This window comes from Martes martes (assembly GCF_963455335.1).
Source record: "Martes martes genome assembly, chromosome: 6".
Classification (NCBI taxonomy): Eukaryota; Metazoa; Chordata; class Mammalia; order Carnivora; family Mustelidae; genus Martes; species Martes martes.
The window spans coordinates 110779019-110805084 of record NC_137893.1 but is presented as its reverse complement, the minus strand read 5'-3'; the positions used below and the strand labels follow the sequence as shown (position 1 = coordinate 110805084).

The 26066-nt window shown below is 38.7% G+C and overlaps 1 protein-coding gene across 1 annotated transcript in view; it reads right to left on the bottom strand.

Moving 5' to 3' along the window:
* COL19A1 (collagen type XIX alpha 1 chain) overlaps positions 1-26066 on the bottom strand; it is a gene marked incomplete at both ends in the record, with an annotated part of 315931 nt that overhangs the window by 26639 nt on the left and 263226 nt on the right. The window contains 13 exons of the mRNA XM_080806683.1: positions 564-626; positions 720-764; positions 3241-3285; positions 7946-7999; positions 11114-11140; positions 11577-11621; positions 11718-11768; positions 13772-13816; positions 16029-16082; positions 17698-17751; positions 22957-23010; positions 23270-23323; positions 23406-23510. Coding sequence (XP_080662809.1) covers positions 564-626; positions 720-764; positions 3241-3285; positions 7946-7999; positions 11114-11140; positions 11577-11621; positions 11718-11768; positions 13772-13816; positions 16029-16082; positions 17698-17751; positions 22957-23010; positions 23270-23323; positions 23406-23510 — 696 coding nt within the window. The remainder of the gene's footprint in view (positions 1-563; positions 627-719; positions 765-3240; positions 3286-7945; positions 8000-11113; positions 11141-11576; positions 11622-11717; positions 11769-13771; positions 13817-16028; positions 16083-17697; positions 17752-22956; positions 23011-23269; positions 23324-23405; positions 23511-26066) is intronic.

The following is a 26066-nucleotide window of genomic DNA, read 5'->3' as shown; positions in this document are numbered from 1 at the left end:
CAATATATATCAGTATCCAACTCTTTTAGGAGTGCTGGCAATAAGGTGAGGCCTCATTGTTTAGTTCTTCTTTTAGGAACCAAATGGATGCTATGTTTAGAAGCATGATTTATGAAGGTAGAAGAACAAGGTCCATAGATAACGAAGGGAATCTGAGAAAATAGCTTCTCCTTCAGTTTTTAGCTTGGCCTCCAGGAGTTATATCTGTGAGTCTTCAGGTTTTTTTTATTTTAGGATGTGAAGGGCTATTTTGTTTTTTAACTAGGAGAACATCAGACTTAAGAAATAATGAGTCTAATCTCAAGACACTTCAAACAACCAAACAAAATCTCACTTTTTTCATCATTGTTTAAGACTTAAAGATACTTCATACAGAGCTAGGACACTCAGGGAGAACCACACCCCCAAAGACCCATTTGTGGAACTTGCTCTTACTTCCTTAGAAACTACAAACATCAGATTTTCCAAGGAGATAGGACAGTGATTGGATAAGAGATAAGAGATAAGACAGTGTTTGGAATATTTCTCAAACTGGCAAATTTTAAATAGTAAAAAGTACTTACTGGCTTTCCGGAGGGTCCTTCTGGTCCAGGGAAACCTATATCTCCAACAGGCCCTCTGTCACCCTATAGGCATGTCCACAGACAAATATTAGCTGCCAAAGAAAGTTCTGGAACTTCATGCAAGTACAACTGTGAAGTAAGTGGCTGGAAACTCACCGGTTCCCCTGGGACTCCCGGAGGCCCTGGGGCTCCAGGTTTTCCCTGGGAAATCAAAGCAAGGAGAAACATTAGGAGCCAAATTACGGCATGACACCATGTGCTTCCCCTCCCTGCCTGTGAATTTAAGGTGCTGCCAGGCCTGTGGCTCTCCATACTAAAATGGCATTCTTAATGGGACAGAGTCTGTGGGGACATATACTTGACTCTGGAGGCTCCAAGGTATGGATTAGAATGCAGTTCTCTGAACATACATACATGTGTATAGCAGACGGGTGGGAGGGGATGATACTATTTTTGAAAATATGAAACCAATGTATCCTCATTACTGGAAATCCCTCTAGTGCCTATATGATCGGCAGCTCTTCTCGACTGTGGAGGAGGGAGGGCACATGGGGTCAAAGAAGTCTTTCATAGATTTTGTGTCTCTTAAGAGGGTTTCTAAGTTCATAGTAGGATAGCCTGAAGAAATACCATGTTTGACTTGAAAAGCCATGTTTGGTTGAAAGGAAGGGGACAAGACTGATTTATTCCAACACATTATGGTTTGGAGGACTGACAACAGAGAAGTGTTGGGTAGAGAGGCCACTGGGAGGGATAAGAGAGGAAGATGGTCCATTAGAGCCCAGAAGTGAGAAGTGCCAAAGTGTCCAGATCAAGCTTAAAGAAGGAACCCCCTTCTATCCCTTGGACTTAACATGGACAGAAAAACAAATAACACAGGGATATAGGCATGGGGACAAGGCTGCAGAAACCCTAACAGGTTTCCTAGGAGAGAATCTGAAAAAGGAAGGACCCTTTCTTTACTCCTCTTGCTGTCCAGAACTCTGGGAGGAGCCCCCCTCACAGGTTCAGACATGGATGAGTGGTGAAGCTGGGCAGACACAGGCCTGACAGAGCAGCCCTGTTCCCCAGAGCCTGTGTGTACAGGCAGGAACTCCCAAATCTCCTGTGGGCCCAAGTTGGGGGACATGTTAGAGCTGGAAGGCTAATGTCTCACATGGGCTTGGCATAGGACACAACGGGGAGAGTGCTCAGGCTTTGAGATCTGAGACAAAGGGATCAGGGACATTGGAAGCAGGCAACAGAAATCTCAAAGGCTGGGGGCAGTTTGGAAAACCTGGGGCACAGCATGCTGACTGGAGGCCTCACCTCATTGCCAGCACTCACAGACACCTCCTCCTGTCTACCCATGTGTCATTCTGGGAAGAAGCAGGAGAAACAAGCCCTGGAGAAATCTCTGGATGGGTTTGAAAATACTAGAAAGGGATAGAACCGCTAAATAAGGGGATTCATCCTCTACAAAGGATGGTTTTCTACAGACTAGGGATGGGTTTTGAATTTTTGTTCTTAGGCTTAATATCTACACAGAGTAAAAGAGAGTGGCTACTGGCCTTTTAAAGGATGGGAGTGATGGGTGGTGGTGGATGGCGGTGGGGAGTGGTGGATGCTCTGGGTGGTGCTGGGTGTCAGTAGATGTCAGTGAGTGGTGGTGAGTGGGACGATCGAGCCCTTTCTTATCCTGTGTTCCTATGATTGAAGCACACAGCTTCCACTGACTTTCCTACCCTGGGCCTACCCTGCAGGGGCACTGAACAAAGGATAAGTGGGCTCTTATTCATAAAGCATGGCCACAAAATTTTAATTAGAGCATCATGAATGAAGATCAGAATGATCCCTAGGGCTCAGAGAAATGAGTTCAACCTTTCCTGGAGTACTTCCTATTCATTTGAAAAGACCTTGATGAGATTAAAACATTTGACACCGGAGAGCAACAAAAATGATTGAGAGTCTGGAAGGGCTAGTTTACGAGGAAACATTAGCAGCAGTAAAGATTTGTTAATAACACCAGGCCAAGGGAAAACTCAGGCAGATTGTAGCTTCATATCAAGAACTTGAAGTACATGCCGAAGGATAAGAGCTTCATCTTTTGGGGGCCAAGAAACCTTAAATATGATAAGAACAGAGAAACAAAACCAGCTTCTCAAAGTTGGGCTAATGTATTAATGTATTGGCACTTGTAATTAACTGGGCATCTCCTCCTCTCATTAAGGACGTTGGGGGAAAAAAGGAAAAGATAATAAAGAAAGAGGTGAACATAAAGAAAGGAACAGTCTTGGGGTGCCTGGGTGGTACAGTCAGTGAAGTGTTGGACTCTTGGTTACAGCTCAGGTTATGATCCTATGGTCATGGGATCAAGCCCCACACTGGGCTCCATGCTTGGCTCTGCACTCAGTGGGAAGTCTGCTCGAGATTCTCTCCTCCATCTCCCTCTGGCCCTCCCCTCTCTCTCCCTCCCTCTTTAAAATAAATAAAAAATTTTAAAAAATAAAAATGAAAGGAGAATTCTTGAGGATAAATAGGGAAAAGGTGGTTTTATTTTTTTATCTGGACGTTTCTAGAACCTATTGTCATAAGAGCTACTGTGTGCTCCCTACCTCTTCTCGATCCCTAGCCATATACTGATTGCGGAGATAGAATTGCTTCCTTGTGAAAATAATGTGAGATCCTCTGGACTCACCGATATTCCAGCTATTCCTGGGGGGCCTGCTGGGCCTCGATCCCCCTGTTGGGATTAAAAAAAAAGTTGCTGCTTATGATGATATCTGTAAAATCTTTGTCTATAAAATTAATGCTCAAATGAGTATTTGGATTTGGTGAAGCTTTTCTTTGGTGTTGATAAGCGTTATCAGTATCATCAGATGGGAAAATAAAAATTAGTAGCTAAATGAATTTCTTAAAGCTTTTTTTTCCCCAAAAACGAAAGCAAATAATAATCTTAACAAAAATAAGCATTCAGGTTATCATTTCTGTGACCTATTTTTAACAGGACTCCATACATACTTATAGCTAAGATTAGTCAAAACAGTATTTTTATTCCGAAAGTAATCCATTACCAATACTTAAAAACGAAAGCACATTGAATGTTTTCTAAAAAGCTTTTCCTACACTTGTCTTATTTGAAGTAGGGTTGGAATAAGATATTTAGAACAAGGGATTTTGTAGTTCTCCTCATTATGCCATCAGAAGATCCCTTCAATTCCTCTGAACAGGACAGTGACGCAACTCTTTTTCCAAAGGCAATGTGGTATTTTAGATAAAGCTGATGATGCTAAAAGTGCTAATGATTATATACGGGATAATAAAATGGCAACTTTTGTTGAGCAGAACCTACATTAAAAAACTTCATAACTTCACTCAGGGACATAAAAGAAGACTTGATTAAATAAAGAGATATGTTTTGTTCTTGGAGGGCAAGACAATGTTGTAAAGGTGTCATTGCTACCCAGACTAATTTATAAATTTAATGCAATTCTTATGAAATTGCAGCTTGACCAGGTGATATTAAAGTCCACCCTGGATAATGAATAAATGAGAAGATAAAAGAAAAAAATTAAAAGAAGAATAATACAGAGATTAGCAGTACCAATATGTGAACATATAGCAAAGCTATAACAATTAAAATAATGGAATATTGGCATAAGATTAAGCAGTATATCAATGCAATATAAAAATGCAATATAACCATAGGCCAACATCTATAATAGGATTTTAGTAAAGAAAGGGATGTATTATTCAAAATATAGTACTAATAATTGAGTAATTTCCTAGAAAAGAGTTTAATTCCTCTCTTTATATTATACTCCATGTAAATCCCATATAGATTATGTAAAAAGCAAAATATTATGAACTATAAAAGAATTAGAAGAAAATACGAAGTGACTACCTGATTTTGGTTGGCAATAAGAATAAAAAGAACTTAATGCATAAAAGCAAAACAACACATAGAGAAAAATTGTTTGATATTTGACTACATAAATGTTATGTTTCTATATACTATAAGATCAAACATGAAAATGAAAGGTCAGACCAGCTAGGAGATAAACTGTAACATATAAATAGAAGTAGTATCTTTATAAAGCATATCCTTAGATAAATAGAAAAAGCACTAATAGAATAGAGGACAAACAGTACAAACAGGTAATTCTTGTCAGTTTCACTCTGGCTCCTCTTAAATTATGGGATTTTAACCCCCAAAATGAATATATTGGAACTTTTTATTCAGTGGAAACTCATGTATATCTGATGAAGTTTAATATTAACATTAAGAAACCTTCTCTTGGACAATATAGTCTTTCAGGTCTCGCAGTTCTTTCAACCATTCTCCTCTAATGATCTGGCCTCTTATTCCCACTGTTATACCGGAGACCTTGTCAGTAACCATAATTCCATTCTCTCCATAAACTCAGTTTCATGCATTCTGATATTGGGCCACCATAGTTTTAATTCACTCCCGTAAGTACCTTGGATTCTCACACTTTTGATGCTACCAAGACCTCTAATCCATTGAACAAGTCTTCCATCATCCTTCAACTCTCTAAATGGCCTCTCTACCTTATTTATTTAGTTTAAATTCCATGGTCACTTGTTTTAATCACTCCTTTGTGTACACCATTGACTCTCTTGGCCCATTCTTGCTTTTAGTACTCACCTGTCAAAACTGGAACTTTGTTTAAATCTATGTCTTTACCTGAGTGTACATGTTAGAGAAGATCTCCCTGACTGGTCTCACTTCAGTTTATACCCATGACCCTCAGGGGTGTCCTGGGGCTGCCTAGTCATCCCACGCTGTGGCCCTAGGACTCTCCCTCTCTTTTAGAAGACCTTCACCTTAAATCTCCTACCTCTTTCCCTAATCACTCTCAGATGATGATCTTCTTCCTCCATCTCTGAGAAAATTTCAGCAACCACAAAAGAACTTCTCTAGACCCCAACTAATTATTCTTCCTGTGTATTAGTGTCTGTACCCCTACACTCTGTTTTTCCACCTGTTACTATAGATAAACTATCCAGACTCCTCTCTGAAGCCATACCCTCCATTTATGTACCAGTTCCCTTTTTCTCTTAGCAATTTGAAGATGTCATTCCAACAACTCTCCCCTTTCTTCCTGTATCATCAATCCCCTACCCCATTCTACCAGATCATTCCTTGGCATACAGCTAATTCTACGGTCCATTTCTAAAATCCATTTTATAAAACCTTACCCACCCTACTTCCTCCAGCAGTCACCTTCCCATTTCTTTGCTTTCCTTTGCAGCAAAACTCCTTGGCCATTGTTTATACTGTATTTGCTATCTCTAATTCTTTTTTTCTTATTCTCTCTTAAATCCATTTAAATCCAACAGTTGCTCCTACCAAAATAGTGAATAGTAACAATCTATTATCGTTAAACCTCTATCCTGCTAAATCCAATGGTTGATACTTGACCGTCCTACTTGACCCCATCCCCATCATACTAGGCCCATGTGCAGTATTTGAGACAGGTGATTACCCTCTTCACCTTGATACACTGTCTTCACTTGGCTTTCAGGACACCAAGTTTTCCTCGTAACTCCCTGGTCATTTTATCTCAGTCTTCCCTGCTCATTCTTCCTTTTCTTCCTGATCCCTTTATGTTGGAGGCCTCAGTGCTCGGTCCTCAGTACTCCTCTCTTTTATAAAATCTGTCATTTCCTTGGAGATTTTGTCAAGTCTCCTGGCTTTAAGACAGTGTCTATACACTTGGAACAACCACGTTTAAAACTCCACTAAGACTTTTTTCAAACTCCATGCCTTTTTCTTGTTCTGCCTACTCAATACTTCCACTTTGCTATCTAATAGATGCTGCCAAATTTGACCTCATGTCCAAAGTTAAACTGATCATCCTCACCCTCTCCACACAGGCTCTGCCTATAGCTTTCCTCATTTCACTTGATGGCTATGCCATCATATCAGTTTCTCAGGTCAAAAAACTTGGAGCGTCCTTGATTCCTCCTTATTCTCTCATACCCATGTCCAATCAATTAGAAAGTCCTGTTGGTTCTACCTTCCCAGTATATCCAGAATCTAGCTACCCCTCACTATCTCCACGTTTCTACTTTCATCTCAGCCAGCATCCCTCCCGGCTGTATCATGGGAATAGTCTTCTACAGGCTTCCCTGCCCTCTGGCTGCAGGCCCCACCACCCTTCTACTCAGAAATGAATTACTGGCTCCGTATTTTACTCAGAGTGAAAGATAAAGTCCACACAGTGGCTAATAAGCCTCTTTATTATCAGTGTTTCTCAAACTACTTGTGCTCCCCTGGGAGCAGTTTATCATTTATCTTCTAATACATCCTGAGCCGAGGTGAGTGTACTGATCACATGTTTGAATATCAAAGCAAAGGTAAATTGCTAGACAAGTTTTTAAGTATTTACTCTCAGTCTATACTTACCTTGCCACAGAATCCATAAGAGAATTTGTAGACTGGCACTGGTCCTCTACCAGCCAGCTTTTGAGTAGCATTGCTTTGCAGGACTGCTATGACAGGGCTACATCTCCCTTCTATCCCTATCTCTGACTTCATCTACCACCCTTCCTTCACCTTATCCCCCTGGTCTCCTTTGGTGGAGCAGGAATGTTCATGGTCTCAGTGCATTTAGACCTAACGTTTGTGTTTTCAAAAAATTGTAGGGGTGCCTGGGTGGCTCAGTGGGTTAAAGCTTCTGCCTTTGGCTCAGGTCATGATCCCAGGGTCCTGGGATGGAGCCCCACATTGGGTTCTCTGCTCAGCAGGGAGCCTGCTTCCCCCCCTCTCTTTCTGCCTACTGTGATCTCTGTCAAATAAATAAATAAAATCTTTTAAAAAATTGTATATATTTAAGGTATCCAACTTGAGGATTTGATATATACATATACCGTGAAATGATCACCACAATCAAGCTAATTAACATAGTGGTGCGAATACTTAGCAGTTTTCCAATATACAGTAAAGTACTGTAACCTATTGTCACCATCCTACACATTAGATCTCTAGAACTGATTTATGTTGCCTGGGATATTCTTCCTTCAGGGTTGAGGGGACTTGACTAACTCTGTCTCACTCTTTCAAGTCTTTGCTCAGATCTTGCTATCTCAGACCAATATTTAAAATTACAACCTCTCCTTTAGCACTCCTGAGCCTTCTTAACCTGCTTTACTTTTTTCTTTCTTTCATAGAATTTACCAACATTATTACTTACGTTTATTCTTGTCGTTTCTCTATCCCCTTCCTAGAAAATAAGTTCCTTGAAGGCAGAGATTTTTGTCTGTTTTGTACTCTTGGCTATCTTTAAACCTAAAATAGCTCCTGGTCAATAGGAGGTGCTCAGTAAACATTTTTGGATGTTGACTCAGTGACCACAATGAGTGATACCTGTACTTACCTTTATACCTGGAAATCCTTCTAGTCCTGGCAACCCCATTGCACCAGGTTCTCCCTGTTAAATATGAATATAAGAAATGCAGAAGCAATGACCAAGAGGTTTTTTAGGCCTTCGTTTCAAAACCAAAGATTTCTTTTCTTTCTTTCTTTTTTTTTTTTTTTTACAAAAAACTATCCCCAAACACTGATTAGCAATTTAGCAAGTAATTGGTATGCTCTATTTTCAAGCATCTGTATTCTTGCATTTGATATTTGAAAATAGTTTGAGAATAAAGCTATTCCCTGGAGAAGTATGAATATATTTTCTGATTAATTGTTTTTATTCTGATTAAGAATCTAATTAGAATGAATCCCTCCAGTCAGTGATAACTCTAATTTCAATAAAAATTAGAAGGAAAGATGGGCTTTAATGAAGTTTGCCAATGTGTGAGGTACTCAGGGCTGCTAGATGACTGGAGAATAAGACTAAGCTCTTTAAGAGCAGCTGAAGACCAAGATCTGATAGCAAAGTTTACCATTTTGCAGTGTTCTCTGCAGCTCGCCATGAATTGTGAATGCTTCAGGGAATGGCCCTAGAAGCAGCATCTTGGATGATTCTAAAAGTTATTGCTCAAGCTCATGGGTCACTGGCAGAAGATAAGTAAGCATTTCCATAAAAAAAAAAAAAATCTATTGCATATTCTAGTGTATGGTCCCAGGCCAGCTGGAGCCTGAAGGCTCTCAAGAAATATATTGGGAAAGGTTAGGGTGAAGGAAGCTGCTAATTTTGAGCAAATAAACATGAAGTCTTTTAAATCAAGAGAGATAAAGGAGGTAGTTGTTTGATACCTCCTTGTTAATGAATTGATGTCAACTGCAAATATTTTCTTAAGACACTGGATGCTTTCAACATAATCACGTAAAAAGAGAGCTTTCATTCTCTGTAAATATATTTTTTGCATATACAATTCTAATCTGCTTCAAAATACTACCAAGTCTCCAACTTCCATTATTATTTATGATATTGTCCTTATTACAGAACACTTAATGAACAAGCAGATGACTTGATACTTTTCATGCTTTAGAAATCTTTTTAAATGTCTACTAATATATAACCTGTCAATCAGACCAAAAATAAAAAAGAAGTCCAGATTCTATTCTGCATAAAGTGCTGCAAAAGTGGTCCTGGATTGTTGACAAAGGAAATGAACTCTTTGATTCTCTCTGTTTACATCCTCAACAATCCTTAGGACCGAGGAAGGTGGTCACCCCATCAATCAATATTTACTTGAAAGTAGTTAATAATTAAATATTTAATTGAAGCCACTTATAAACTAAATATCAAAGGAATTAAATGGAGCACCTCAGAAGATAAATTCAGTTAAGGGTAATTTTTGTCTACAAAAACGTTTACTGAGAAGATTAGAAACAATGGTGCAGACCTAGTGTCATGGGAAATGAAGGATGCAAAGAATAAATCTCCCCCTCCTGCCCAACAGCCTCCTCAAATTGACTTTTCCATTTTCTGCTCTGTGACCTGTCATTCTACCATTTCTGGCTTATTTCTCTAGTAGGCAGTAGTATTTCTCCATATTGGGCAACTGAAGTGAAATGAAGGGTGTTGCACACTGTTGCTGACATAGGCCCCAAAGAATAATTTCAAAGGTTTATGTAGGATAAATCTGAGGCTTTATATAGTATTTAACTTCATTACTCCAGATTTTCCGCTTTTGTGCTTCACTCACTTAAATCACATCTCTAAAAGCAAGGAACATCCTTTAATCAGTTTTTATTTTTTATCCTTTGTTGTAACTAAGGAATCTGAAGCCTAATTTCTTCAAAGTCTGCCTGAATCTGTCTGCTACCTGTTTTCCAATCCAGTGAATTATGATTTATCCTTTATCAGAATGCTTAAAAATGTTATCACCTTGATATGCAGTTTTTAAAGCAAAACCTGAAAGAATGTTCCAGAAGAGTCAGTGAGAAGTCTAGGGGCCTCTAGGGGCTGTGAGTCAGTAGGAGAGAGAAAGGCCAGGTGGAAATTCTTATCAACCAGATGAAAGAAAATTAAACTTTGAATGAAGGCTATAACTGGTGAAAGCATAAAAAAGTTACAGATAAAAGGGGGGTAACATGAATAAGAAAACAAAGGAAATTTCTAAGTTACATAATTGGGGTTCAGAAAATGGTACAAACTAGCTGAAAATCATGCTTTCTGGGGAGAAAACTGGCTCTTAATATATACCGACCAATAACAAAAAACATGTGCTATAATGCATGTTCTTTGAAAATACATTTAGATGTGAAAATATTACTTTTTATGGCTTCTTCTTTTGCTTTTTAAAAATTGATTCATCCAGTTTTACCAAACTGTGCTGTAATGAAAGGGCCTTAATTTTTTTTTTCCCGAAGACCATGGCAAATGATTTGAAATTTTATTTCAACTTCAGGTATATCTGAGTTTTAAGTGTACTCTATAAATCAAGGTTCAAAGGTTAGTACAAGAGAAATATGAACATATGCTTGACAAGGACATGACAGAAAGAACCGCCAAGGGATAAAGGGGATCTAAGGAATTCGGCAGAAGCAGCAGCGTGATGTTCCATGGTTGAGAAGGACGCTTGAGAACAGTTGTCACTCTCTCGGGGGCTTCAGGACGTGCTCTCTTTCCATGCTGAGTGCTAACTAAGCTCCTGATACCTTTATACCTAATCAGCAGGTGGATGAGAGCACCCCACATTTCCTACCGAATAACTGCCTCGGACATCCAAAGCAAATAGACAGCCCCTTCCTTTTTGGGAGTAGAGAAAGACTGGAGACATATTAAGGAATTTCATTCCAGTAAGTATTTCTCTTCCACAATTGACTTTACACTGAGTTAACCATCAAAATCGTGCTATCAGAAGAAAGTGTTCTGTTCATCAGCAACTTCATTTGTGCTCTCCTCCATCGCAGGGCAATTCTGAAAACACACTAATAAGAGAGACAGGGCCGATACGGGGCAGTGACATCAAGACCAATGTATCTTAAAAATGAACACATTGTTGGTATTGCTTTGGTGGCTCCTGCCTCCCATGTTAGCTAACTGATGAACGGCTAAGAAAATAGGCCATCTTTGCCTAATGCTCTTCTTTCAAACTTCAAGAAATACTTATTTTCTAAATGACACAAAGCATGGGAATATACATACCACTGGGCCAGGGTCTCCTTTTGGGCCCTATGAGAAAAACATGGGAAATCATTTTTAAAGCAACAAGGGAAGCAAAATTATAGAATCTAAAGCACTTTAATTCAATTTGCTTTAAGACGCATACAACATATTTGCAAGCTTTATTTTGCTACAGTTTGGATTTAGAGAATAAGATGATGACGAGACATAACTTGATGGAACCCCATGACAGCGACTACTGGGACACTGACTCAGTTCTTATATTTACAATACAGAAAGGGATACCACCAGGCAGAACGCTATTTTTCATGATTTTGGCTGGGCACACTTTCTCCATTTTATTATAATTTGCTGCCATTTATTTCCTACTGCAGAAGTTCTTGGTTATAGTCATACCATGTACTTTTTCAGTGAACTTAGGAACACATTTATTTATTTAGGCTGTTCTGCTAAAGAATGCTTAGTGATAAAAAACTGTACTCACAGGGGGGCCAGGGGGGCCTGGAAAACTGGGAACATTCACACCTCCCTTCAAATGAAAAAAAAAAAAAAAAGAAAAAGGTGAGAAACATTTATAGCAATTTATCACAGGAAAATAATTTCATATAATTTCCAAAGCAAATACCTGGATTTTATACAAACTGCTCATTCCATTTCCTTCATTGAATGGTACACCCTTTGGAAAGAGAGGAGATAGAGAATTATTCTTTTTTACGTTAATAGTCTCTCTACCTTTTATCCTTTTACCAAGTAGTATTTCTCCTAGTTTATTTTAGAACAGGAGTCTGATACTACAAGTGAAATAAAACAATGTATCCATTTTGGGCTTTTCTAAAGCAAATGTAAGGGGGAAACTGACCGGGAGTTTGAGCTACACCTGCAGCCCAGAGAGACTTTCAGGGGAGGTGTGATGAATGTTCCTGTTCGACAGATGAGACACTAATGCATTCAGAGGAAAATACTATTTGCTCATTAAAATTCAGTTTCTGAATCGCCGATTTATGCTAACTGTTTACAGCCCGCTGACCTGCAGGCTATAACACGGTGGTGCTGATGAAGATGTGAATAGGGAGCAATTTGGCCACTGAAAAGTAATTTTTTTCTACAGTCCCTTTACACTAAATAGAAAATTAAAGTAAATGGGGAAAATGATGTTGCTCACAGCCCTGTGTGGATGTTTCCACACAAACATATTCTTTAGAACAACAGGGAATAAAACTTCCTAATAAAACGGACCTGTGAGTGGAAAGTTCCAGAATAACTAACACTTAAAGAGAGCTAATTCAACAATCTTTAAAGAATCCTACATTTTGGCATTCGGGAAAAATTTCCAGATAAAAAATTTGGCTGGGTCCTTCTATCCTTCTTTTAAGAAGTTCCTATAGAATCAATAATCTGCATTTTTTCCTTTTTTGGGATTACCGCACTTCAGTTGCAAACTGAGGAAGCCATCATTTCGCTGTTTTTGGGTGATGGTGGCCAATGGTGCTCAGTGAACAGGATTTGCATACATTCAAAACACTAGCGATGGGAGGGAAAATTACATTCACTTATTCCTTTATTATTTCACTCACTCATTTGGCAACTAGTGAATGTCTATTGTATTTTAGTGTCCTGAGTCCTAAAGAGATGAATATTTTTGTCTGAGATTTCTAGACAGTGTGTCTCATAAAAAGACAATATGTAATCTATTTTGAAGAGTGAATAGTTTCAAAGAATTCAGGGGGAGGGGGAAGATTTCTTAACCCAGTGTAAAATATAAGCCCTTTTGTGAACTCATGCTATATGTTGCTTGTTGTGTCCACTGGAGAGAGAGTGACTTTTGGGATTTGAGCCCCACATACTTTCTGTCTTGCTTCTCTGTCAAGGGAACAGGAAAGTAAACAAAATGAAGAACAGGTTTAGGAAGACAGAGTGCAAATATGTTTATATGTATGAAATGTGCGACTACAGGCAGAATAATTATATATCTTTGCTGTCTTCAGAAAGTCATAGACTAATTCTGCCCTTTCTCAGGTGAATTTGGTTTCTTCAAGTATTCCCTATGAGGTAGAATGGAAAAGAGCATTCAGCCTAGACCAAAGCTCTGCTGTGATTTGAGCGTGGCCCCACATGAGGGCAGACTTGCTACAGAGAGCGGTACCTCTCCTCTCTGCCGCCGCCCTGACAAAGTGCACATCTGTCTCAATTGCAAGCATAAAAACATTGATGGCTCTTGTACATTTTATTCACTAGGTGCTATATAAATAGAATTTCTCCGCATCTCAGACATCATGGGTGGTAATGAACACATGTAGCCCAACATCACATTCTGTACCAACTCACATTGCCAGCAGGGAGCTCTTTTTAAAGCCGGTCTTTTCTGTGACTGGGGCTCACTGAGGTCACATGGCTTTCCCAGGGTCCCTCAGGCAGGACGTGGGGAGTTGGGGCACACACTCAGGTCTCCTGAGTCCAGAGGAAGGAGGCATATAGTATGCAAATCTGAGTACTTCATATTGGGGCTGCGCTAAAGGAGAAAACTCAGGTCTTCCCAAAGCTGCGTTGGCTATCATTCATAGGTATCCATAAAAATCAGACACCTTTTATCCTGGAAGCATCGAAAGGTTGTCTGATCTCTGAGTTAAAGAAGTCTCAAGCTGACACATGAATTTAAGTTTTAAAACTGGAGAAACTCACTGGTGGTCCGGGTGGTCCAGGTCTCCCAGGGGGTCCCTCACTGCCCTGCATGGAATATAGAGACCAAAAATCAATGGTTTGCCCATTTTGACACAAAGTTTATGAACCAGATTGTGCTTGCTCAGAGAGCTGTACTCTGAAATCAATATGATTTTGTTTCAGCCTTGCAAAGTCTTATTCAGCTGGGCTTTCCCTTTCACCTGGGAAAATACGTTCCTAGACTACAGGAAAGGTAAATGCCTTTTCCATACCCATTCAGATTCCCACTGGGAGAGCCCCAGGGATGAACTTAGTTTCCGATGGAGCCAGACAACCTGGCTGTTCCTGTTCTGGAGTTCAAGTGCAGCCAAGGAAACTCCACTCATATGGGCGTGTAGAAAGGCATTCCTGTAAGCAGTGGCAGGCTTGGGGACTGGGCTTTCTGGGTCATCCCCTCACTGGGAGCCTCCACTCCACCACCTTCTTCTTTTGGGACCCAGAGGCCAACCACATAATTCGACTAAAGGAGAAAAATCACACCCTGTGTTGCGTCTGCAGGAGGAGAAAGTTTTTTCACTCCCTAAGGTTCTACTGGACTTTGTAACCAAGTCAGGTACACCCTGTTGAACAGCAGTGACTGTGGTACAACACTGTTTAAGGGAAATGTTCTGTACAGTTTAAACAGCCTCAGACATTCTGCTGGCAGGAGAAGCAGCCTGAAAATGGAATTGTGAAAAATGAATTCAAGTTGAAACTTGAAAAATGGATTTCACTTTTATTTTTATAAAACATACAATGCTTATCGATCCATACTAAGCAAAGCTATTACAGTCCCTTTGGTGCCTTTAACCAGTGTTTCCTGGAACTGTGCTTTTCTTTTAGGATAATAGCCTCATAAAATCTATAAGTTCCTTCATGTCAGGGCAATGGCAAGAAATGGTTAATTAAAAAAGAATCCAGGCAGTAAGATTCCTACTTACAATGCCGCCAAATTTCGAGGGATTTAAGTCCGTTTCCATGAATTTGATGAAGGAATTCATTCCAATCTGCCCATATTTTTTTTTCGATAACAAAAGAAAGCATCATAAAAACTAATTCTATCTTTATCAATGAAAAGAAACTGTAAAGTTTTTATTGCAATGGATCTGCCTGAGAATGAGTGACAAGTATATTGTATCTTTCCCCAAACTGCTTTGATGGTGGCTATCTCTCTAAGACATGTCATATTCTGCTGACTGCTGGCAGTGTCCTTCAGAGAATTATGTCATAGTTCTCATGAACTATGAGAGGACAACAACAAGGAAAAATATGTGCCTATTGAAAAGACTCTTTTTTTCCTGGCACAATTAAAAGTCATATTTTCATTCTCGGTTGTGCCCCAAAGCTCATCTCAGTGTGGAATTCCCATTAACTTCAAAAGGCAAATCTCTGACTGAATAATTTCCATAGAGAACAGAGGAAAAAAGGCTGGTGGGATCGGGCAAGTGTCTTGGGAATACTATCAGAAAAACATGTGCAGAGACTATCTAAAATAAGCACATGGCTCCTTTCAATTTTTTTTTTTTTCTTGGAATCCCTTTGCTTCTTGATGCCATTATGCCCCATTTTGGTCATTTCAGGGTAGACGCCACTTGAGTTGCTTATAGGGATTCTTGATGCTTACTTCTGAATACCTCGTCTTATTTACTCCTTGGCTGGCTGTGTCCAGGCTCACACTGTGGGGCCAATTTAGACCTAAACTGGGTAAACATATGAAGCCCTCGGGTTGTCCTGCCTGAGATTCCTCTGTTGCTGGTCTTCCCTTCAGACCATAGCAACCCATTTGTCCAATCAACCGGACTCCACAGGAAATAAGTGTCCTAATTCCTTGGTGAATTTCCCCTATGACCCTTGAAGGACAGAACTTCTAGACTTTCTCAGCAAGCTGTCTGAAGCCTTGGCACCTGTGGCTGGAACTCCCTGCTACAAACCACGGTACCTGCACCTCTTCAGGAGGCCACCTCCACTCCATGCTTCCACATAACGAGACGCCCAGGACCTTGAACCCAGTTTGGACTTTTGCTACATGACACCCGTGTTCTAGTCATCCTTTTCCCTAGGAACCTGTATTCAGACCAGATTTTGTACCTGTATCTTTCCAAGTCCATGACCAGAATAGCTATTCCCTGACGTTATTCCTGCTTTCAGGCTTTGCCTGATTTTACAGAGGTGTTAAAGGTCTAACCTTGCCATCCCCCAAGCCCCAATTCAGAGAGTGAGTGAGGCGTTTCCCCTGTACCTTTTCACCCTTTGCTCCCGCGGGACCGGGATGTCCAGTTCTTCCCAACAAGCCCTGTAAAATACAAAACTGAGTGTGTTACAAAAAAACAACTAAATGGCCAAAGGCATTGGAAGTTGGTTGCTAAAACTGATATATTTTGAAGGTCATTTGATCCTAATTAAATCAGTCCTACAAGCTTATATTTCTTCAGGCTGATACAGCAGCTGTACCCTGCTGATAAGCCCTTGCAAGGGTAAAATTTGTATTTGTGGTCGCTTTTTCACCTTGGCCAACCACATTTAATGACCTTAATTGGAACCTTTTGATACATTTAAGAATTTAGCCTTGCTGTTTAAATGGCAATTTACATAACATTATGCCTTCCTAAATGAGCTATAATTTTGGTAGTGATCAACATTCTAAATACTTCAAGATGCGGCAGAATTAACAACGTGCATATTAAGTTACGCGATCTGCATTTTACCAATGGAAAATAAAATTTAATTTTAATTCTTCTTTGAGAATGGATTAGCTATAATTTCTATAATTTCTATGGTTCCTTTCACAACTCTTCTCTCCACTTTTAATTTTAATGTACAATTTAAAGCCAGGTTTGTTCTACATAACTGTGTTGAAAGCATAAATGATAAAATTTTAATTAGGGTGAATCTATACTTTAAAACACAAAGGAACGGGGCGCCTGGGTGGCTCAGTGGGTTAAAGCCTCTGCCTTCAGCTCAGGTCATGATCCCAGGGTCCTGGGATCGAGTCCCACATCGGGCTTTCTGCTCAGCAACGAGCCTGCTTCCCTTCCTCTCTCTCTGCCTGCGTCTCTGCCTACCTGTGATCTCTGTCTGTCAAATTAAATAAAATCTTTAAAAAAAAAAAAAAAACACAAAGGAACATGATCACGTGCCTACTTGTGAGGTAAAATACCATTTGCATAGGAACTCACAAGAATTGCTGGAGAAGATGAGACTTGCATAGGGTTGCTAGAGTTAGCAAATAAAAATATGATATTTGGGACAAACTTATGCTAAAACCATTTATTTATGTGAAATTCAAATTTAATTGCATGTCTTGTAATTTAACCCACCACCCTAGACTTGACAGCTCCACGTTAGTGACAGGTTGGAATTAACAGCTAAAAGAGGAAAAGAGATTGCTTTAGGAAAACAGTATAAGCAAAGACACAAAGATCACAAAGTTGTATTTGAGGGACAGTGAAAAAAAGATGTGCTAATTAAAGTAGAGGGTATTTTAATGGATACATAGGAATAAAAATAAATCGAAGATGATAATCCTTAGCCCGCTTTTCCCCTTTAAAAAAATCTATTCTTAGTTTATGGTACTTAAGAGTGTAAGGGTGTAACCATCTGAATATCTCTTCCAAAGGTTAATGCCAAAAAAGTGTAACTGAAAAATAGAATGCTCCTTTACATCTAACTTCTCTTCAAACAGACTGCTTTCTGGTCTGGTAGAATCTTGATGACAAGTCTCCATGACCCTAAGGAGCCTTAAAGTAATACTAACTGAAAATCTGAGACGTAAGATGCTACTTTTCTAGGCCAGAGCTGGAAAATCTACAGGTAGAGGCAGAGAACAAGAGGCAATGTGGAATTTAGTTCACCCAGCATCATCCGAGCAGATATGAAGTGTGAGTGGAAGAGATTTAGCAAATACTCACAGGGGGTCCAGTGGGGCCTGGGGCACCTGGAAGGCCTGGAATTCCTTGAAGACCCTAGAAGAAACAGTTCCTATCATAAGTCTGTTACATAGTTAGAAACAAGGCATTTTAGTTGATCAAATATTTTGACTATTGAAATCCAACATCTATGTTGGCTAGAAAACATACATATAATATACAAAAGCCCATTTTCAAAGAGTAAGGATGATGAGCTAAAATGCTATGACATAGCATCTGCAACAAACATAATTTAATGCATTTGGTGATTCATAGAGCATTTCTGAGCTCACAGAGCCACCCCGTCTACAATAGCATCACTGAGAATCTGGCACTGCTAACACACGGACATACACATTTCAAACTGGCAGAATGCCATCAAAGAAATACATGATTACACCAATGCTTCAGCTAGTGGGAAAATGGAATATGTTTTATGATACAATATTTAGTTTAGCTGAACGGTTGATTATAAGAAGAAATTTGGTTCATCAGTGAATTTAAATTTAGAATCCTTTAGTGGCTTAAGCATAAAAGTGAATGAATATCTCCTCCTCCTTTTTCTTGGATTTGTAGAGTAATGCTAATTATACTGGGTAGGGTTTAAGATACTGATATATTCATACATTCAAGGAAGAAGTGGCAAGATTAACTGGTGTCTTGTGTAATTAATTTTGTTCTTTTACCAAGTGTGTCAACAATAGAATATTAGTTAAATAAGTTACATAAAAGAATATATATTTTGCAACTATTAAAATCATGTTTCCGCAAACTACTGGCTAACATAGAAAACTGACAGTTACAAAATGTCTAGAGTAATGTTTAAATTATTAGAAATTACCAATGCACTTCATAAAAGATGAGAATGACAGAGGTGCAAAGTATCATATCTGAAAACTTTGATGTCAGATGTGTTTCAGAATTCTGAATTTTCTCATTTTTTATAAAAATAACAGTGCTCACACTAGATATTACAGAACACTCCCAGTGGTTCCCGGGGCAGGATCCTCTAATAAACACACAAACATTTCTGTAGCAAAACATGATATTCTTATCATGTGGGATAAATAGATTGGCTCCATATGATTTCAGGTCAGATTCTGCTGCCAAAAGAATTTCCTGCAAATTTGGGAAAAATATCCAGGGTTTTCAGAGGCTTCTGAGCTTTGGCATTATAGATGAGGGGTGTGAATCATAGTATTACTATTGCCAATAGTCCTCCCTTCGCAGTACGAATAGGGATAACTTTTACCTTTTTAGTACTTTTGCGTATTTCCCAAATTTTCTGTAATAAACTCAGATGACTTCTATAATTAGAAATATTATACTTTTAGAAATATTATACTTGCTATTTCAGATAACCATATGATGTGTCAAGGTCTAGCCTGAATGATTCCACTCTTTCAGGTTCTAATTTTCTTTACTGAGTAATGTTTTATACTACCAAACCATTCATTGTTATAACAAAGTTCCTCTGCCTTTTACTGTAATGAAATATGCATTGTTAGACACATTATAAATATTAGGTGGAGTGACCATGGTAAAAATACTGCATGTTTATTTATGAGAATTATATAGGACCAAGGTTCTCTCGAATCAAGGTTCTCTGCATGGGTGTGATCAAGGACCAAGCTCTGCCGGACCTGTCCATCTCATGCCAAATGGGATCGTATGTTACTTCAGGTTTTCTCATGTGATATGATGTGAAGAAACACTGAAGGAAATCTCCTCAAACAAGCTGAAATGCCTCATGAAATAAGAGCTTTGGGCAAAATCTTATGTATGCTTGTGTTAAAGAATGTGGACATGTTCTTTCTTCAGGATGGTATCATCCTCACTGACAATGCTGTGTGCGCGCACATGTGTGTGCGTGCACATGTGTGTATGTGTGCACGTGTGCATGTATGTACACATGTGTGGCTGGCAAACACTGGCGTGTTGCATTGTCTCTTTTTACTCCCTTACCCTTAACTTATTTATGGGTTTAAAAATTGAAAGGAAACAAATTTCCTTTGCAAATGGCACCTCTAAATGTTTGGAGATTATAAATGCCATACCACAAATTGCTTTATCTCAAAATACCCACATTTCCATAAAATTCTCTCTATATGTACATGTATAAGATATGGGTGTACATATGTATTCTTTTTTAAAATTTTTTGCTACTTTTAGTTTCATTCCTGTATCAGTCTAGAGATGCTGAGTGAGTCTTTAGGTAGTTTAATTTATAAGCTTGGGACTCATTAACCTTTGATGACCACATTAAACTTTAAAATAAACCTTAGTCCATAAATAAAAAAAAAATCATTCTCAGCAGTCTTTCTCTGAACAAGCTGAAATTTTGTAGTAAGGGTAAAACTTACTATGGATGCATAAAGGGCAATAAGATAATTTTAGAAGACAAGATGGTCATTAAAGAAGACAAATACATATTAAAGAGTAGGACAGTCAATTTAGCATATAGTGCCAAACTAAAATACAAAATAGAATTTATTGCATAGATATTCAAGGATCATTAGAGCTAAGTTCTTTCTCTGAACTGATATTTTGGCTTTGCAAGTCCTAGCTCAGTTGCTACCGAAGAATATTTATTTTTCCATTGCTATAATTTATGGTTGACGATATTTTTCATGGCCTATTTATCAATTATTACCCTGAAATATTATAGGAACATCTTCCTTCCAAGCAAGAATTCACTCTGTGAGAGGTAAGTGTGCTCTATTATTGTCTTATAAGTTGCTACTTTGATTTGTGAAACACCTGCAAAAAATGTAGAGGATAATGTCACTTTTCTTAGAGCAATGAGCAAATAGGCAGCTCCTCTAAGTTCCCAAAGAGATTAAAATGAAGACATAATAATTAGAAGTCCTCAAAGAGATGGAGTGTCCCTCTGTATCTTTCCCACTAAGATTAGAACAGATATCTGAGATTTTGTACAACTAGATATTATATACATATTAAAATAGTATAGTTTACTGGCCAGTTGGAGACGTACATGTTCTCAGTCAAAGTTTCATTCACCTAAACAAGTCAATAAATTATAATTTCAGTTAGTATCTGAGTCTAAGCAGATACTACTCACCGAGGCTACCCAAGTAGATGATATTCATCACTCTCTATCTGTCTGAGTGACTATGCTTTCTTAGCCTTATTCATATAATTCATGTGATGTGAAGAAATAACTGGAAAGAATCTCTTTCTGAAATTGCTACATATAATAATTAATATAATAATAATTTCCCATATAATAAGAGTCTCATGCAAAATTTTGTGTGTTTTCTGTTAAAGAATCCAAAAGGCATACAGTAGGTTGCCTTTCCATGGTTTCAGTTACCCACAGTTGATTGCTGTTTAGAAACACATGAACCTCCCTCTGACTTATCTCCAGAAGGTCAATGGCAGCCTACACCATGTCAAAATGCCTACATCATTCCCCTTACTTAATCACATCATATAGGCATTTTATCATTTCACATCATCACAAGAAGAAGGATGACTACAGTACAAAAAGATACTTAGAGAAGGAGGGAAACGACCACATTCACACAACTTTTATTATAGTATGTTGTTATAATTATTCTGATTTACTGTTAGTTATTATTGTTAATCTCTTACTGTGCCTAATTTGTAAATTAAGCTTAATCATATGTATGTATGTATCAGAAAAAAACCACAGCATGTATAGGTTTTGGTACTCTCTGCGGTTTTGGGCATCCATGAGGGTCTTAAAACATATTCCCCACAGGTAACAGGGGTCTACTATACTTAAGAAAGAGCATACTAAAATAGTGGCATAATAATAATGATGTATTTCAGCTTACCAAGGGAGCAAAGTATCCTGTAGAATCAATCAAAATTAACTTCTAATAAATTTAACTTGGAGTCACTTATAAAAAACCTGAATTCCCATTATTTCCTGATCTTTTTGCTATTACCTTCTCAATTGCCTCTAACACCTACTCCTTGAATCTAGGCAGTTAAAAGCTGTTAGACTATTAAAATCAGATATAAGGCGTGTACATTAGTGAAACTTCCTGTGGAGCATAAAGAAGCAAAAGCTCAGTATTTCTTATTTTGAAAATAAAATGCCCTTACTGCTGTATTTATGAATGAAAATAAATGTTGTATTTCTTTGTTCTTCAACTTTTAATTTGGAAAAAAGCAAGGTAATTCTCACAGTTTTCTCAAATAGGATCAATATTAAAAAGAATAACACGTGGCGACAATTTGTAACATGAAATGTAACTGACTCAAAAAATAGACCTACTTTATACTGTTATGATTTTCAGTACTACCATCAAGGTTAATATATGCCAGATGGCTTACTTACTTTCATTAAGAATTATTAGCATCAAAACTGTTTAAACTAACAACAATTCATCATCCTAATTGGTTTTTCTAAGAGTTGAGGTAAATTATGCAGGAAAAGAATGATATCCTGAGCATCACCATGGCTTAGAGTCAGAAAATTATAACATTGTCTCCAAAGTACATTTGTCTTTGAACCTTAGTCTAGGGATGAGTAGCTGATCTAAACTAGTTGAATCAGATCCTTTTGATAGTTTTGTTTTTCTCCCAAGAGTATGAAAGTTGAGCAGAGGCACAGACAAACCAAGGTCACTGAAGTTGAATCATGTTACCGCAGTAACCCAGGCAAGTTCTGCTGAGTTTTGGAGCTGTCCCTTGTCCCTAGGCAGGTTGTTCAACTGTCCTTCAATTCCACTAACTACCTAGGGATTCCTCTCAGTACATCCTCGCTTTTATCTTGAGAGAGTTGGAATTGCTGTCTGCTACCTAAAAACAAAAACATAGTAACTGAGGGTCAACTCTGTGCTTTATTTTCTTCTCTCAAAAATTGAACCACTGATAATAAACATCAATGTATTATTATTTAATTGTGTTGAAATTTGAATTTGAAACAACCTACCTAAATCTTTGTTTTTATTTGATTTGGCATTGAACACGAGCTACAGGGACGCCTGGGTGGCTCAGTGGGTTAAAGTCTCTGCCTTTACTCAGGTCATTTTCTGAGAGTCCTGGGATCGAGCCCCTCATTGGGGCTCTCTGCTCAGCGGGGAGCCTGCTTCCTCCTCTCTCTCTGTCTGCCTCTCTGCCTACTTGTGATCTCTGTCTGTCAAATAAATAAAATCTTAAACAAACAAACAAACAAACAAAACTGAGCTACAAACAAGTTGATGTTCTTCCTCTGCATCCTGCAAAGAGAGTCATCACCAGGACTACACTACCAGAGAAGAGTCTTACCTCATCACCTTTCTCTCCAGGTATCCCCGGGTAGCCCCGCTCTCCTTTGCTTCCCTAAAATGACAAGAAATTCAGCTAGTATACTGAATCCATTTTGTCCTCTTTTAGAACAACAACAACATCTCTTCTTCGTACATTGGGACATGTAATTTGGACAGAGTCAGGGCACAAAAACAATGACATTTGCAAATGGCTTTTACACCCCATTTCCAAAATATTTCTCATAAAAAAGTAGTGTGTTTTAAAACTGGTTTTGTTTTTTTTCCACACTGAATTGGAAGGAGCACAGAGAGAGGAGGAGAAACTGCCTTACCTTTGGTCCCTCCCTGCCTGGGATTCCTGGAGGACCCCGAGGGCCTGTATCACCCTAGAGGATGGAGCAATACGGAAATGAGAGAAGGCACTAGGGGTAAACTACAGGGCCGTCAACATCCAGCCCACCTCCTCACCTTCTGGGCTGTGGAATCGTGCTTTCCAGGCTCACCAGCGCCAGTTTCTTCTCCTTTGTTGCTTTTCATCCCGGGAACACTGGCTTGGCAGTTGCCACAGAAGTTCTAATGAGCAGAGATAAGGTTACTGAGAGATTCATCACAGCAGTCTGTCAAAGTGAGGTCTGATCAGATCTGAATCTGTGTCAGAGACCGATCCTGCAATGGATACATCACTACTTTCAGAGATTCAATTTATCCAATTTGCGAAGACTACTTTTTGTGAGGTAAAAACTACATATGAAGCTGGACAATTGTATCTGTTTATGATATTGGTGACCTTCTATTTTTTTATTTTAAAGCATGTTGGGGTGCCTGGGTGGCTCAGTCTGTTGACCATGTGGCTCCTGATTTTGGCTCAGTCACGATCTCAGGGTCCTGGAATTGAGCCCCACGTAGGGTTCCCTGCTCAGTGGGGAATCTGCTTGTTTCTGTCTCCCTCCCCCAACCCCTGCTCATGTGTGTACTCGCCTTCTCTCTCTCTCTCTCTCTCTCTAAAACAAATAAATAAATAAAAATTTAAATACAAAGCATATCCATGATGATATGTAAGTGGGAAATTCCAAATATATAAAGAAAAGACACGTAAGTCAGAAACACAGACTGTTTCAATTGTTGAGCAGCATGTTTTAAAAGGGAGGCAGTACTAAAGTTCAGGATAACCAACAAGATTACAGACCGCATAGAACCAATAGTATAAATCATTAAAGAGGGAAGAAAGAAAGAAAGGAAGGAAGACAGAAAGGAAGAAAGAGGAAGGAGGGACGGAGAGAAGGGAGAAAGGAAAGAAGGAAGGGAGGAAAAAAGGGAAAGAAAGAAAAAGAAAGAAAGAATTGTGAAAAAAGGATTTCTCCTTTTGAGAACAAAATTAGTTGCAGGACCCTGCACACAGTTTACCAACATTGTCGGTGGAAGCACTCATGTGAGAAATAATTACTTGAGTGACTTGGACTTGACTCTATGTCAAATCCAAGCGCAGATAGGCAATCTAAGTGGAATTACGTTGCCATTGCCTTCTCTGTAACCTTTAGCTGATCTGGAAAGGCTTTAATTTAAGTGTCTGAGCTCACAAGATAAACTTCTTATCACATTGCTAAAGAAAAAGTGCTTGTGAAAAGCCCTAAAAAGGCTTATTTTTAAATTGTTAGAATAAGAATATGATCAGGAGAGCCACAGAATAGGGATCACTGGGTGGAGGAGATAGTTTAATTTTAACAGTTGACAGAGGGTAGGACAGTATCAGCCTCTCTTCTACCATTCTTTTCACCAAAGGGAAGGAACTTGAAATGTAAAAAGGGAACAGAAACTTGCCATTAATGAGAAGCTGGCAAGAGAGCTCATGGCTAATGAAGCTCAGTATTTTTGCTCAGTGAATACCAGAATAAGTCTGATTTCCAAAAATACGCTCCTTGGAAGACTAATTCTGTATACTATTGAAAAGGTTCTGAGGCAATTTCTCTAAAAAACACTGGATTACTAAAGAGCTCTCTCTTCACGGTGGTCCATTCTTAGAGCTGGTATATATAAAAGGGAGCTAGTGTGTGCAGCATTTCCCAGAACAAATTTTGCCATCAGGATCTTTTCATAGAGCTAATGTGTTGGTAGAGGAAGTAAAAGAAATACATTTATAATTGTAGATCCATTACTGAAAAACTATGAAGAGAGAGAGATGCCAGGAAGTTATGAGAACCAAGAAGTTTTCTATATTCCAAAAATTATGGAGAAGATGAATTATTTCTGCAGCAAATAAATGTGGCATATCAATACGGAGCAAAACCCTGGTATATCAACACTCAGCAATATTTTAGAGTGGATTATTCAATTGATTGTTTTAATAAAACATAAAAGAACGGTAAGCATTATGAGTCACTAAAATTTTCTCAGAGTCATTTCAAACATTTTCTTTGGGTTAGGGTTGCCAGAATGGTAAATCAAGGGAAATGATTTCATTGAAGGTCTTGAAAAAAGTCTTTAAATTTTCTTACAGAGAGAATAAAGATGCACCAATTATTAGCCAATGCACAGTCTCATTCAAAGAGGGACTGATACCAGATTAACCCACATGAGGTCTCTGAAGGGGTATCATTTGGACCTGGAATTATGTCAGTTCTTTACTACATTCTAATCAAAGATATTTTTGAAAACAGAAAGCAGATGACCAAGTTTGCCAAAGACTCTAGACAGAGAGGGAGATTTAATGCATTGGGTAATAGGATCAGAATTTAAAATTATGTTAGGTTGACCGAACAGATCCAATCTCCAATCTAAGTCCCTGTATTTGGACTTTGCTTTGGGGAACTCCAAACTTTCCCCTTCTATGGAATGCAGTTTGATGGGACTTTCAGTTGAGGTGTCTTGCCCCAGCTCTCCTGGGACCCAGAACCTCATTAAAGGCATGCTGCCCTGGTGGAACTATCAACTATGGCCACTTTTGAGGCCTTTGGAGTCCTGGTTCTTATCAGAGCCTAATTTGGTCTTTTTGTCTATTCTGTAAGCCACCCCTATATCCTCTGGGAATATTCATTTTTTGCTGAAGTATGCAAGTTTTGATCCTAACTATTCTGGAATGGGGAGCTTTAACTCTTAGAGTCCTGCCATTTCCAGCATTACCGCCCTTGTGAA